General features: G+C 39.6%; 1 protein-coding gene across 6 annotated transcripts; it reads right to left on the bottom strand.

Moving 5' to 3' along the window:
• Positions 1-32: 32 nt before the first annotated feature.
• On the bottom strand, positions 33-6,213 carry CSK (chloroplast sensor kinase). Of its 6 annotated transcripts, none has more exons than XR_014331020.1 (9): positions 5,580-6,159; positions 4,748-4,909; positions 4,342-4,638; positions 3,768-3,833; positions 3,615-3,683; positions 3,417-3,509; positions 3,123-3,325; positions 753-2,203; positions 33-544 (listed from the first exon to the last, which is right to left on the bottom strand). XR_014331020.1 is itself a non-coding variant. In XM_028258814.2 (9 exons), exons 1-9 carry the CDS (start codon positions 6,078-6,080, stop codon positions 299-301), a joined length of 1,914 nt encoding a protein of 637 aa, XP_028114615.2. In that variant the 5' UTR covers positions 6,081-6,213; the 3' UTR covers positions 33-298. The 6 variants fall into 6 exon arrangements, 4 of the variants coding, with proteins under 4 accessions (XP_028114615.2, XP_028114614.2, XP_028114616.2 ...); XR_014331019.1 differs by having other exon boundaries at positions 753-2,206; XM_028258814.2 differs by having other exon boundaries at positions 1,930-2,206; positions 5,580-6,213.
• Between the last annotated feature and the right edge of the window lie 8,986 nt (positions 6,214-15,199).

Here is a 15,199-nt window from a genome sequence, read left to right on the forward strand (position 1 = left end):
TCCACATATAATTGATAAAATTGCAAACAACATTTCACCAAAATAGTCACACCATCTTCATATATACAATTTTTTTCCTGAAATATGCATCAGTAAAAATTATACAACCTGTACATAACGAAGTAGAGAACAGGTGAGGAGAGTAACCTTTTCTCTATCAAATTATACAAAGAAATCGCAACCAAAGAGGCAAGGCAGTTGCCAAATTCCAACTTATTGTAAGCATAAAATCTGAAGTTGGACACAAGTTCATTTAACTGTTCAACAATAGTGTAGTTTCGCTTGCTTACTACACCTCCTAAGCTGGGCCGTCTAGATCAGATGCATCAGAAGAAGAGGGAAGCCAAAGTTCAACACGGGTTCCACCTACTCCAAGCGAAGCGTCTGTTCTCCGTGGTGATATAACACGAACAACACATCCATAACTTTCCAGTATCTCTCGAGCAACAGTCAGCCCTACAACAAAGTTCCATGTCATGTTGTCTTCAACCATATCTTCGGAAAGGAGATCTGCTCCAAATGGCGTGAGCGAATGCATCTGTGTCTGCAGGGAAATGAACTGAGAAACAGTTCATATCTTACCAATTACATGTACTACAATTGAAGAACAATGGCAATAAAGGCAAAACATTTTTTGGTAATTCAATAAACACAACTTGCTAAGAGCTTCTATTTTCACACATCAAAAATCTCAGTTCACACACTTGAGTACAACCTTTTTTGAATATAATTTTACCCCTTAAACAAATTACCTTTTTGGACAAAATCAACATTCCCAGTACACGCTGCCATCCAACACCACCACTACTAACCAGCCATGGCCATTGCTGCTAACCACACCACCACGATCCACCGAATGCCATGAAACCCTCCATCACCACGATCCCTCCCACCACTGTGATCCATCGACTGCCATATGAACCCCTCCAGGGCCACAATCCCTCCCGCCACTGTGAACCCCTCTCTGCGAGCCCCCCTCTGGAACCACCAAACCCCTCCCCCCCCCCAAAAAAAAAAAAATCCCTGTGAAGCTCCCCCTCCACAATATCTCTCTCTCTCTCTCTCATGGTCATGGTCAGTGGGGTTGTCAGGGGAAGGTGGGGTTGGAGTAGTCGTGGACAGTGGGGAGGGGGGCTGGGGTGTTGGCAGAAAGTGGGGGAGAGGGTGACAGCAACAGGGGATAGTGAGGGAGGGATTGGGGTGGTGGGTGATGGCCAGTGGTGGTAAGGTTTAGTGGGTGTTTGGGAAGTGGGTTTTTATGTAAGTTTTTTTAGTTGTAGGATATTATTAGATAAAAAAATTTTAGTGTTTGGGAAGATAATTGGATTTTTTTGTGGTTGGATGTGATGTTTGTGAGAGAAAAAGTAAAATGATTATAGGGTTAGATGTGATATTTTGTTTGGATGTGTTTTTTTTGGTTTTGTAAAAAGTTTGTCATTTAGTGAAAAAAATCAAAAAAAAATTCGGAACCCAAGTTCCCAAACACCACCTTAGTGTTAGGGTTTTTAGGTTGAAGGTAAGGGTATTTTTAATATAAATATGCGTGTATGAGAAAAATTAATACATTTGAATTTTTAGTTATGTTTACTGAAAAAAGATGTGGACAGAGAGTGAGTATTGGATGTGTGGAAATAAGCTCCTAAACTTTCTCTCTTTTTCTTATTGCTTTTCCTTTCACAACCGTGTGTCCCCCATCAGTACATTTCTATTTTCCCATCCTAGGGAAGATAGACTTCACACTCGTAGCACCTACATCCTCAAAGAATGAAACTTCTTCAGTCAATCTCAGTACAAATCTTGGGTACAGCACATCGAGGAGGCTAGGGGGTCAATCTCTATGCTTGTATGCAAGTGACACATGGAGGCTAACAGGGGATTTACAATAGCTAGATTAGTAGTAGGGAGGAAATTAGACAGTTCAATTTTTACCATGTAGTGCATATCCAGTCCATCATCATCGATTATCACAAGAACACCTCCGGCTGGTGCTCCAATAGACACAATTTCAACCTGCCCTCCAACGTGTGTGCGCAGTAAAGCCCCCTCAATTAGATTGCTCAAAGCCTGGCGCAAAGCAGGTTCTTCTACAGCAACTTGCAAGGAATGTGAAAGTCCACGTAGTTCAACCATGCGTTGTTGCTTATGAGCCAGAGGTTTTACAGCCCCAACCAAATCTTCTAGTACACCAGAAACGTTGCATGGTCTTCTGAAATAAACGAGCATAAGAAACATACATTTTCAGAATGCATACGGACCAATGAATCTACAACTCTCTTGTGAGCACATGGTCAAATGAAACATAATGAAAAATATTCAAATGAGTTGATGTCAAAAACATAACAATATTCAACATCAGATGTAGCTCATGCTAGATACTAAGAATGGTAAACCAACAATACAATCATAGATTAGTGACAGTCTGCAATAATATAAAGAGCCCCACAAGGAGATGGAGGTGCTTAATTTCATATAAGTTCAGTGAATAAAGCACAAGGATTCTTCAGGGCACAATAAAGCCCTCACCCATATTTGTCCAAAGGCAATACTAAATAATGTACACAAAAACGTGACAATCTACTGTTCAACAGAACACAGGGTTTTAAATCACAAGGCAACTTCAGAAGAAAGGAAACTTTACAGACAAATCCTGGAAGGAAATGCTTTGGAACCCTCATATCATATGTCATAGGAGAAGATTTCCAATACACTTGATAAATGGATTGTTTGCTAATACTTACTAGATACCCTGCATAACTCATTAAACATTCCTGGGAATTTCTAATTAGATTCCAAGGCATTCATACTTAAAAAATAAAAATAAAATAAAAACTTTTCCTAGAATTTTTGGGCTGCATTTTCCCTTTTTCCACCTATGATATTTCCATTTCCATTTCCCATTATCATAATTTTGGTCCTTCCACAACAATACAATGTAGTTTGCAAAATGCAAAAAAAATAATAAATTAAATATATACTAATGCTGGTCGGCTTCCAACCATCTAATCATGAATGGGGCAACTTCAAGAAAATTCGAGAAGTTGGAGTGCACTAACATAATCACAATTGATAACTAAAAATAATTTCCTTGAAAATTGAAGAACATAAACAGGACAAAAGCCTACCTGATGCCTTCTTGTTGTAGCGGTGCAAGAGCAAGAGGCGGCATGGGTATTTCTAAATCCTTGGATGTAGAAGTGAAAGAAAATGGTCCATCCGTATCTGTGGAAATGTTGGTGGACAATTGAGATGGCACTGGCTCAGGATGGACGTAAGATGAGTGATGCATTTTCTTCAATGTTTCTTCATTATACCGGATTATGTTAGTCTGGAAATACCCACACAATAAAATAATCGGATATTATTATAACTGGTTATCTTTTAAAAGATTATCATAAGTCTAGAGAGAGAGAGAGAACCTTTGTCACGTAAACAGCATCCTGAAGTTGTTGAAGGGTGTCTCTGATACAATCACCTTGCACTAAAATGTCTTCAACAATATCATAAGAGACCTGAATGAAAATATTCATGCTGTAATATCTATAACACGAATAAAAAATTGAAAAATATGTAATGTGAGGTTCAGTAAATAAATCCCATGTCATGGAAACACACACCTCACTTCTCTTCATGTGTAGAGATAACATTTGACTTAAAGTTCGAATGCTCGATAGAGGACCACGAATCTGCAAAACTGAATTGATAAGGATATCATGATAAATTTTCTAAAGCCATTTTAAAATCAAGTACAACAGCAAAGAACATCTTACTTGCTCAACCAAACTATTCATCCTGATGTTATTTTGCCACGACGATTGCTGGAGCAATATGGCTTTCTGTAGAGAGATATAAAAAAGAAAACATTATCCATGATTCCAAGCAATGAAAGGCCGTAATGTACACAGAAAATATCTAAACCTCTAGTATGCTGTGCATACATTACCACTAACCTATAATATAAATGGAATACATACTACATGGGGTAGATCCAACATGACCCTACCTTAGAGAGGATTCTCGTTTTTTAAAATAATTAAATAAAAAGGAAATTTTGGTTATGTATGTGTAATCTAGAGAAGGATCACAAGTACAAATGCATAATTTACCCACACAAAAAAAAAAAGTATAAATCCAGAAACTCAAAATGGGATAAGGATTATAGATATTTGTGAGGCAGTACTAATTTTATTATCTATCAGTTATGAGTTGAGCATGATATAGAATTCTGTGTATGTAAAAATAAAAGTTTTAAAAAAATAAAAATAAATAAAGAGAGGAAAAACAAAACAGAACTCCCAAAAAAAAAAAAAAATTAGAAGTGCTGAAAAAGGAACTGTAATCCACCTGATCCATAACATATGCCATTGCAAGAGACCGAGAAATGTTTATAGCATTTAATCTCTGCTCAGCAGTGAACCTGTATATTTCCAATTGGTTATCCTTGAATGATTGAACTTCCCATGATTTCATATCCATATATGGAGGCAAAGCATAAGATTCCTCAGGCAAAGGACAGTGTTTTATATCATGCTCTTCCCTTTCAAATTCCATCTTAGGTAGTTCAGCAACCAAAAAACCCACCACAAATGGATGTTTCACCATAGGAAAAACCACCGCTCTGCACTCGGGAATAAATTCTGCCTACAATTCAAATCAACATCGACCCTAAATTTAAATTTAAGAGTGATCGGGGAACAACAAAGAATGGAGGTTCAACTTATATAGGCACAGAGTCAAAAAACTATCATACTTGTTGATTTGAAATGGTAGCTTCTGCCACTCTTAACCCTGTTGGAACACTAAAATTACTGATTAATATCACAATATCAGCTGCATTAACTCGTGGATAGACAGTAACTCGACGCAGCTCCAATTGGTCCATTACATAACTTCCAGCCGGTCTTACAAAGACCTGCACATGCATACTTCATATTCCTAAATCAATGATTTGAAAAAAGAAATATCCAACAAAACAAAAAAAATATTGAACACATTAATAAATTATCTTGATCTCTCATCTAGGTAAGAAAAGAAAAGAAAAGAAACATTATATTTTCTCACAATCATAGTTAGATGAGTAAGAAAGCAAAGCATATGATGTAGGGATATGGGTGCAATTTCTTTTTCTTACTTTGTATTTTGATGACAATCTTAGTATTATAGAAAAAAACACAACCAATTAGAGCTTGTTTTTCACCACTTTTGGTGAGAAATGAAACATTTATGCAATAAGAGAGTTCTCTTTCCCTCAATCTTTCTTCATTTCTCAAAATTTTCTCACCTAACTTAAAAACCAAACGTGATAAGAACAGAACATATCTCTTTGTCTTCATTTCTTATCCTTTCTCGGAAAATCACTTGATCCAAACGGGATAAGTAAGTAGGAGGTAACACTACAAGTGCCTGGGGCGCTATATTAGCTGCTATTGAAGGCGATTCCAAGGTTGTACCACATCACACTTGTACATTGCCATTCAATTAAATCAACAACGAAAGCTTTCTCAGCTAATGACTAGTAATGAATGTGAGATGATTCAATTGATAAAAGCGTGATTAGTTAGAAGAAGAGAAAAGAGACACACCGAGAGAAGAGCATCGGGATGGACGATACGGCGAAAGAGATCCAACTGTTCAAGGGAGAGTATCTGAAAGTCAGGACTCGGCAGTGTCAATCCTTTCTTCTTCCCATCCTTGTCAATCCTCTGCACGAATTCAACAGGTGAGGTCGACGCCTTGCGTATAACCGACGCCACTGCCGACGCCGAAGACACCATGGCCTCTCCTCCTCCTCCTCCTCCTCCGCCTTCTTCCGATTCATCGAGGCACACGTGACGGAGAGGGCTAGGGTTAGGGTTAGGGTTGTGGTTGTGGAGGGAGTGGTGCTCGGAGCTGCCGTTTGCGAGGGAAGAGGAGGAGGAGGCGTTGGTGGTGAGGAGAGAGAGTGGAGTGTGCCGGAGAGTGGAGGTGGAAGTTGTGGTGGTGGTGGTGGTGGGAGTGAGGTTGTTGTTGGGGCAGAGAAGGAGGTTACAGTTGCTACAGTTGGAGTTGCAGAGAGGGATTGTAACCGCAGAGAGTAGCAGCATTGTATTGGATTAATCAATTGGGCTTAAACATTTGGATGGACTGAGTGAAATGAGAAATGGGTGAAGTCAGGTGGAGTCGGCGAGTCGCATATATTTTGCTCGTTGCGGGAAGAAGACGTGGACCGACCGAAGCCAAACACATTGAAACGACGTCGTTACCACTTTTGTGTTTTCCTTTTTTTTTCAAATAATAATTATTTGGGGAACAAATACTCTTTGCTTATGTACTCCTTTCGTACAAACCTTGCATTACTCCAAATGATGTCGTTCAGCCTGAAAGTACAACGACAGTGGGCTACCGGTGAATGTGTTGCCGAAAAATTCTTCCAACAATCAAGTTAGCACCCTTAGAGAAAGAAGAAAGACAAAAGCAAAGATAATTCTGAGTAAAGAGAAAATTTCAAACCTCTTGCATGAAGGCAAGCCTAATAAAAGTTGTATGCGCATTATCTCTATCCTTTTTTTTGGGACGCGTGACAGTATTGTCCTTTTTTCTTCTTTACATGTGTCATCGTTAGTACTACCAAACAGTATTGGCCAAACTGCCAAATGGTATTGACACGTACTTCAAGCGAATTTCTTGCCATAATTCATTGGGCCACGTGGAATACTCTAGCCGAGGAGTCACTTCTGTTATCCTTGAGCATACTAGCTCTAGGAATCCTCTTGCTGAGCTAACCCAGGTCGGCCACTCCAACCGACTTTCCTATACGGCTGAAACCATCATAGTACTCAACTTGGTCATATGTGACGGGCTCGTTCATAACTCAACCTAGCTCATGACCAAGACCAAGGCACAGTTCAAAGTATCGCTTGGTCCACAAATAACTCGATCCGCGCTTATGGCTAAAACTCATCCTAGCTCGGCCAAACTGCGTGCAATCCTGTATGATTTAATCCGGTTTATCACTGACGCGCTACTTAACTAGGTTACGATCCTTGCCCCGATCAAGGATAGCGTTCTCATTCCACCTAGCCCAACCTACGACTCAAGCCCATCATTTAGCTTGGTCCCAACATCCGAGATACGTGTAGCTCGGTAGCTAGGTCAAGAGCAAGGCTTACATTAGATTTTGCTCGGCTCATTTGTTCGTCACAAACCTCTCTCTCAATAATAATAATTATACAAACTTGGCTCCGTTTGATTTAGTTTTAGAATTATGATTTGAGTGTGGAGTTGTCAATTAAGTTTTGAAAAGAGAAAATTATTTGGTTATGAGTCTTGAAAAGTGTTTTGAAAAAGAGGTTTTGAATTGTATTTTGAGTTTTGAGTTTTGAATTTTAAATTTTAAATTTTGAGTACTATTTTGAAATTTTTTAGATTCATTTTCTTAAAATATTTAAAAATGTTTAAGAAAATTTTATTTTTTTTTATTTTAAATATGTTATTTTACTTTGTAAATAGTTTAATTCTTTTTAATATTTTAAATTCAAAACATAACTTCACACTCAAATCGTAACCAAATACATAACTCAAAATTCAATTCAAAAACTATTTTCATAACTCATAATCAAACACATAACTTAAAACTTTATACTACTTTCAAAACTCAACGCTCAAATCATCATCAAACCACATAACTAAAAAATTAAAATATTTAAAAATATATTTATAAAATAAAAATATTTAAAATAAAAACTATATATTGAAAATTAAAAAAAATTAATTTTTTTAATATTTAAAAAATACAGCACACAAATGTATAAAATACAGTGCATATTAAAATATAAAATATTTACTCTAAAAAATAAAATTAAGAAAGTTTTTAAATATTTATTTAAAAAATTCAATTTCAAAAATTTCAAAATATAACTCAAAATTCTTTTCAAAACTCATAACCAAACAATTTTTTTTTTTCAAAACTCAACTCAAAACACAATACCACACTCAAATCATAGTTCTAAAAATAATTTTTAAAAATAAATAATTTTTTTTAAAATAAAATTTTAAAAAGAGTTTAGTTTTAAATTTTGAAAAGAGTTTTGAGTTATGCGTTTGATTATGAGTTTTGAAGATAGTTTTTTAATTGAGTTTGATATGTTTTTGAATTGTGTGTTTGATTATAAGTTTTGAAAAGAATTTTAAGTTTTTTTAATTGAAATCACAATTCTAAAATAAAACCAAACACGGCCCTAGTTTTTAACATTACAAAAACTACAGATTGTACTGTCACTCTTTTTCTCTTTCTTTTGTTTTATTTTATTGATAATATATCATTTAAGATATTCGTATTCAACCCAACAAGTGACTTTTCTTTGTTATTGACAAAAAAAATAATAATAATAATTTATTAATTTATTTGAACCACATCACCTCAAATCAAATCATAAAAGATCTCAATTTCATAAGGGTCAAACCCAACACACACCCAAATGAACAAATTTAGCTTTCAAACAGATAGATAACCTTATTAGTAAGGCACATAACCATCATGAGATGAATACAAAGGCGGTGTTTGGCAACTTGATTTTTAAGTTTATTTATTTATTTTTTTTATTACAAGACAAATATTTTACAAAATTAAAAAAAATTAATTCAAACAAAATATTACATCAAACCCCATAATCATTTTAATTTTTCTCTTACAAACATCATATCTGTGGGGATATATTTTCTGAGTACCAACACGTGGCCAAGGTGACGCCGAAGTGTCAGCCGAGGTGCCACATATCCTGGTTGTGACGCCGAGGTTACCTCCGAAGATATCGGAATCCGGGATAAGCGAATAAGGGACAAGAGTCCTAATATGAGGAAGGATTTCAGCCTAGATAAGGATAACGCTCTTAGGGAATTTATCTTTATCTATTAAGGAGTCTAGGATAAACAGAGAACTAAAGTCCATTGAAGCAAGGCTCCTATTGAGACTAGGATTGAGCTGACTATAAAAGAGAGGCACCCCCATAGATCTAAGGTACGCAATTTATATTCTGAATAGTGAGTTTAGCACTATTGATTATCTTTGAGAGATATACTGACTTGATCGTCGGAGTGCCCCCGGGTGGACGAACCACTGCCGGAATCTTTTCTTTCTGTTACAGGATAGCTAGGTGTCATCTATTCTGCCAGTACTTTCCAGCTGAATAATTGAGTTGGCAGTGTGGTCAGAAAATCACTCACACAATTTGGCGCCGTCTGTGGGAAAGAAAGGAGAATAGATGGCCAGTAACGGACAGAAGGAAAAGATTTGGGACAACACTCCTACTGGGAGTGGGAGGCCTATTGACCTTGATATCGAAGGAGACGAGTGCAACACAGAAACTCGTGACTAGAATCACGGAATGAAAGACGTCGGCCAGACTGGCGACATACCAAAGAAACCAGATCAAAATTGATACTACAACGAGGTCGACCTCCAGGTATGGAAGGACAGATGTCTGCGGAGGGACGAAGAGGTAAAAGAGATGGCAAACAAATTGGCGGACCTGCAATCGGTCGCCAATTTCATGATGCAAAACAACGTCATGTAGCCACCATTCCCACTGCAGGACACGCCGACTCCAGCGGCCAATGCCCCGAAGGGAGGGCAGAAAACAATCCCCGAAGCACCTCAGCACACCAGGAGTGAAAGACACTCTCACCAACCTTCCTGGGAGGTCGGACGAGGAGAGTCAAGAAGGGAAAAGTCACGAAGGATACATCGAACTAAAGAAGCAGACCCCAAAGAACATCGGCATGTTCAAAGGCAGGAGCTGTGCTTCGACACAACTCACGGAGAAAGGTTGAAAAGGCCCCGCAACGAAGCTGAGAGTAGTATGCCAAAAAAACTGAAGTCGGGGGATAGCCGAGCTCCTGGGCGGAGCAAGGAAGACCTGAGAGATTACCTCAAAAGGAAACAACATAATGCCGATGCCGAAGTAACTTCACTTGTTAAGTTGAGAACACCATTCTCGGTAGAGTTGGACAAATTTGAGATGCCGAAGAGATTCAGTATGCCGAGGTTCTAAATATACGATGGTAAGTCTGATCCAAACTTCCACGTTGGATTATACTTGAACTCAATGGCATTGTACAGTGGGAACGAGCCGTTGTTCTGCAAAGTGTTCCCCTCATCCTTCGGGGAGATTGCATCAGATTGGTTCCACAAACTACTAAAGGGAAGCGTGAAGACTTGGGAAGGCTTGGCCGAGATGTTTGTGGCCAGGTTCGTGACAAACAAACTGCAGCCATTAAGGGTGGACGCATTGATGGCTCTGAAGATCAGTAAGGATGAAGGCCTTAGGGCCTATGCAAAAAGATATTATGAGGTATTCAATCGAATACCGAGTGTAATCAAGAGGTGGCGGTCGTATCTTTCAAAAACGGCCTAAAAGACGACTGCCCACTACAAAAGTCTTTGGCAAAGACATTGCCAAAAAGCATGGAAGAGCTCATGGCGAGAATCGAGAAGTATGTCAGAGCCGAGGAAGATACGTCGGGAAATAAGGAGACAAAGCAAGAGAAAGGAAACGGCTCGCTGAAGCGAGGCCGAGGTAACAATGGATCGAGCAAGCAAGAGACAGAATTGAGGGCTATACAGGTAGTGACAGCTGTGTTCCGCATCCCAATTCAAAAAGTCCTGGATCAAATTCGGAATCAAACCTATTTCAGAACACCAGCAAGGGCACCAGGAGAATTTATGGGAAGAAACCTTGGTAGGTATTGTGCTTACCACAATGAAGACGGACATATGACTCAAGGCTGCAGAGCCCTGAAAACACACTTGGAAGACCTGGTGAGGCAAGGCCATCTGAGAGACCTTGTCGATGAGGCCAGAACGAGGGAAGAACAGGCAAGACTGCCTCAAGCACTAATAGCTTCACCTCCCCCAGCACAGCAACCTCAGGCAAGAGGACCTTGGGTAATTAATGTAATTCACTCGAAGGTCAACAAGAACGAAATCAGGGAGGAGACCCAGAAGGTGAAGCATTTGCAGCATGTCTACCAAGTTGGGGAGAAGAGACATCGGGCAGTGGAGTGCCAAGGACCAGTAGTGTCCTTTTCTGAAGCTGACCTTGAGATGGTACAGCATTCGCATAATGATGCCTTGGTAGTATCCCTCCAGGTTGGGGAATGCCAAGTAAAGCGCATCCTGATTGACCAAGGCAGCTCTTGTGACATCATGTACGTCTGATGTTACAAGGAGTTCGGCCTTTACCCAGACGATATGGAGTAATCTAACAGCCCAATGGTCGGGTTCAATGGAACGCCGACATGGCCACTGGGAATAACCAGCTTGGAGGTGCAGGCAGGCACCAAGAAGATAACAACATAGTTCACCGTAATCGACACACCCTCCCCCTGCAACATCATTTTGGGAAGGCCATTGTTGTATGCAATGGGGGCTGTTCCCTCAATATTGCATCAACTATTGCGGTTCCCAACAGAGCATGGGATTGAGGAGGTCAGAGGAGATCAGCTGCAGGCAAAGAATTGCTCTATGGCAGCAATAAAATCCACCTGCAGTATTCGAGAACCAGAGAAGGTAGAGATCGAAGACGAGGATGTAGAGGTCCTAGAGGACGTCGGCAAGGAGCCAGCCGAGAAGAGTGAAGAAGCACTGAAGAAAATCCTCGTCCAGGAAGGGGGATGAAGAACGCTTTTTTCTTCTCGGCTCGGGTTTAGCCGAAGAAGAGGAAAAAGAGCTGGAAGCTTTTTTGAGAGCAAATATTGAGGTATTCGCATGGACGCCCTACGAAATGCCTGGCATTGACCCCGAGGTCACTTGCCATAAACTGAACGTTGACAGGTCGTCCAAACCTGTGATCCAACGAGCAAGAAGACCGATGTTGATGCACGTCGAAGCAGTAGAAGAGAAAGTAGATAGACTACTGGAAGCCAGGGTCATTCGTGAGGTAAATTACCCGACATGGCTATCAAACACAGTAGTGGTGAAAAAGAAGAACAGTAGATGAAGGGTCTGCGTGGACTTTACTAGCCTAAATAAGGCCTGTCCCAAAGACAGTTTCCCTCTACCCAAGATTGACCAGCTAGTGGATGCCACTTCAGGGCATGGAAGGATGAGCTTCCCGGATGCCTACAGGGGGTATCACCAGATAGCCATGTACCCCGCGGATGAAGAGAAAACTGCGTTTATCACCCCAAAAGGGTTGTACTGCTACCAGGTGATGCCTTTTGGGTTGAAAAATGCAGGAGCAACTTACCAAAGGTTAGTAACCATGATGTTTAGACACCTAATTAGTCGAACGGTGGAAGTTTACATCGACGACATGGTCGTGAAGACCAAGGAACTTGAAGGTTATCTGGCCGACCTCAAAGTAGTCTTTAAAATCCTTAAATCATATCGGCTCTGACTCAATGCATCTAAGTGCGCATTTGGAGTTGGATCTGGTAAGTTCTTGGGATACCTGGTGACCAGAAGGGGCATTGAGGCCAGCCTAGATCAGATCAAGGCCATACTAGAGTTAAAAAGCCCGACGTCGGCAAAGCAGGTGCAAATGCTGACTGGAAGAGCTGCAGCCCTGAATAGGTTCATCAGCAGAAGCTTAGACAAGTGCAGACCTTTCTTCAACTTAGTAAAGAAAGCCACAGACTTCCTATGGACCGAGGAGTGCGAAGCCGCTTTGGCCGACCTGAAGAAGTATCTGACCACGGCTCCAGTCCTTTCAAATCCAAAACCTGGAAAGGAGTTGTTTTTGTACTTAGCAGTTTCAGAACATGCGATAAGTGCAGTAGTAATCCGAGAAGAAAAAGGAGAGCAAATGGCTGTTTACTATGTAAGCAAAACCCTTGCCGATGCAGAAACAAGGTATCTACCCTTAGAGAAATTGGCACTGGCTTTGGTAATGGCTTCAAAGAAGCTGAACCATTACTTCTAAGCCCATAAAATTGTGGTGCTAACTGAGTACCCCTTGAAGTCCTTGTTACAGCAAAGAGATTTGACAGGAAGAATAACTAAATGGGCAGTAACCTTGGGACAGTACGACTTGGAGTTTAGACCCAGAATAGCAATCAAAGGCCAAGTTTTAGCCGACTTCGTGGCCGAGTTCACGCTAGATTCCATCGTACATCGGACTCCGTTGAGCCAAGATGAACGATGTTCAAACAAGCAAAGAGGAGCCCAGCCAAAGGCGAAAGAACAAAAGAAAGAGAAAAAACTCAGACCTTGTGACAATCCTCACCACTGTTTACTGATAATACCACTGATTAGTGCTAATCTATGATTAAGCATGTTAAGTAACTGATTGACTGAAATACTGATTGATTGATTAAGTATATTAGTTTAAACGCATTTCTATCTGTTTGACTGTTAATTGATATGTTCATATTTTATCTTTGAATTGCGAATTGAAGGCCATATCGGCGGCCGAAACTGAAATTGATTGGTGTTTCATGCTATTTAGAATTTATGTAATTTTATGGTATGTTTAATTGAAATATGATTTGGCATGATTAAATTGGTTTAAATAATGTTAAATTGTATGAGTTGGACTTAACTACCATTTTGCCACTTAGTGGCTTGACACTAGACCATCCCTTTTCTACCTCATTTATGTTAAATACATCTTTTGTTCATCTTTGAAAGACAAAATCGACTAGAGAGAGGGGGGATAGGGAGATAGAGTGATTTCATCTTGTTTTGGCTTGGAGATTAAGAGATTTGAAGGCTAATTGCATAGTTGAGCTTCTACACTTGAAATACAAGGTTTAAGGTAGAGAATTCAACCTCTCATTGATGTATTTATGTATTGTCTTGCATGGTTCATGGGAGTTTAGTGATCTAAGTCAAGTTTTGGTCTAAGAATGTTGAATTGAAGCTTAATCCATGCATGCATGTACATGTTCTAGCATTTTGAGGTTGTTTTCAAGGGGATTGTTACATGCATGTTCATATCTTGAATATAGTTCATGAATTCATCATGTTCTTGAGGAAATTGACTCTTTTGAACAAGTATTTAAAGCTTTAAAGTTGTTTAAATTCTTGTATGTTGCATACACTTCATGTTCTTGAAGTTTTGTTTGAAATTGTGTTTAATTAACTCACATTTGGGCCTTGATTTTACAAATTGAGTTTTGAATCATGTTATACTATGAATTTACAAGTGTTTTCTAGAAAATTGGCCCAAAAGGATCGAATTTGATGTGTTAAAAGTTGAGTTTGGGCTTGGAGGTTCAATCTGGAATTTTCAGAATTTGAACTCACACTCGAGTGGGGAACTTCACGCTCGAGCGTACAACCTGAGTTCATGCAGTCCGCTCAAGCGGGGGAAAGTGATGCTCGAGCGGGAAATGCGTGTATCCAGTACTTTGCATGTGTTGACAATCCGCTCGAGCGGGGGAATGCACGCTCGTGCGAGGACTTGTGTCTCACGCTCGAGAGGGTATCGAGCGCCCATCGAGCGTGAATTTCGTGCATCCAGTACTTTTGCTTGAGTTTACAGTCCGCTCGAGCGGAGAAAGTCACGCTCGAGCGGAGACCTTCATCTGCATGTCCGCTCGAGCGTAGAAAGCCACGCTCGAGCGAGACCCCTGTTTTCTGAAAATTTTGAAAAGTGTTTTAAAGTGCATCTTTGCATTCTCATTCCATCCTAAGCATTCCTAGGCCTAGGTTAAGGCATCTTGATGAGGATATTGATGTAGAACCACACCGAGTCAAGATAGAAACTAAGTCATTGATTGCCAAGTGTATAACCTCGTGTGTGTTCATTCTGTAATTGTAGGGTTGGCATCCGAGGACGCTCTAGCCTATCTGTAGCCCAGTGCACTGTAAGTAACAATGTTGTAAAGATATGTTCAATCATGAATATTTTCTGAATGATCGACTGTACTGCTTTCTAAAATGATATTTCTTACTGAATGAATGTTTATCCTATTTGCGAACTGTATTCGTGGCATCCTTAACAATTACTGTTGCTGTACTGTTACTGTTACTGTTACTGTTACTGTTATTGTTACTGTTACAGAGATCTCTGTCGGTTCTCATGTTGGAACCACTATTGTTTACTGATATGATGGCCATCAACTGACTGTTCAGTCTGATAAGACCTACTGTACTGTTTGCTATTGGATGTACCATATATGACTATTATGGTTTATAAATGACTATTATGGCATGAATTATGAGCCACAAACGGAATGACAGATATACTGTTATAACTGACTGTTTTAAATACTGGAAAGA

This window comes from Camellia sinensis, chromosome 5 (assembly GCF_055761805.1).
Source record: "Camellia sinensis isolate YWXY chromosome 5, ASM5576180v1, whole genome shotgun sequence".
NCBI lineage: Eukaryota > Viridiplantae > Streptophyta > Magnoliopsida > Ericales > Theaceae > Camellia > Camellia sinensis.

What these genes read in the sequence shown, in the direction of transcription:
- CSK (XM_028258812.2), bottom strand. Translation starts at nt 6,080, where the DNA reads ATGCTGCTACTCTCTGCGGTTACAATCCCTCTCTGCAACTCCAACTGT. An exon ending in CTACCATTTCAAATCAACAA is followed by an intron (nt 4,639 to 4,747) that starts GTATGATAGTTT and finishes TTTGAATTGTAG; the next exon opens with GCAGAATTTATTCCCGAGTG. An exon ending in TACACATGAAGAGAAGTGAG is followed by an intron (nt 3,510 to 3,614) that starts GTGTGTGTTTCC and finishes ATTTTCATTCAG; the next exon opens with GTCTCTTATGATATTGTTGA.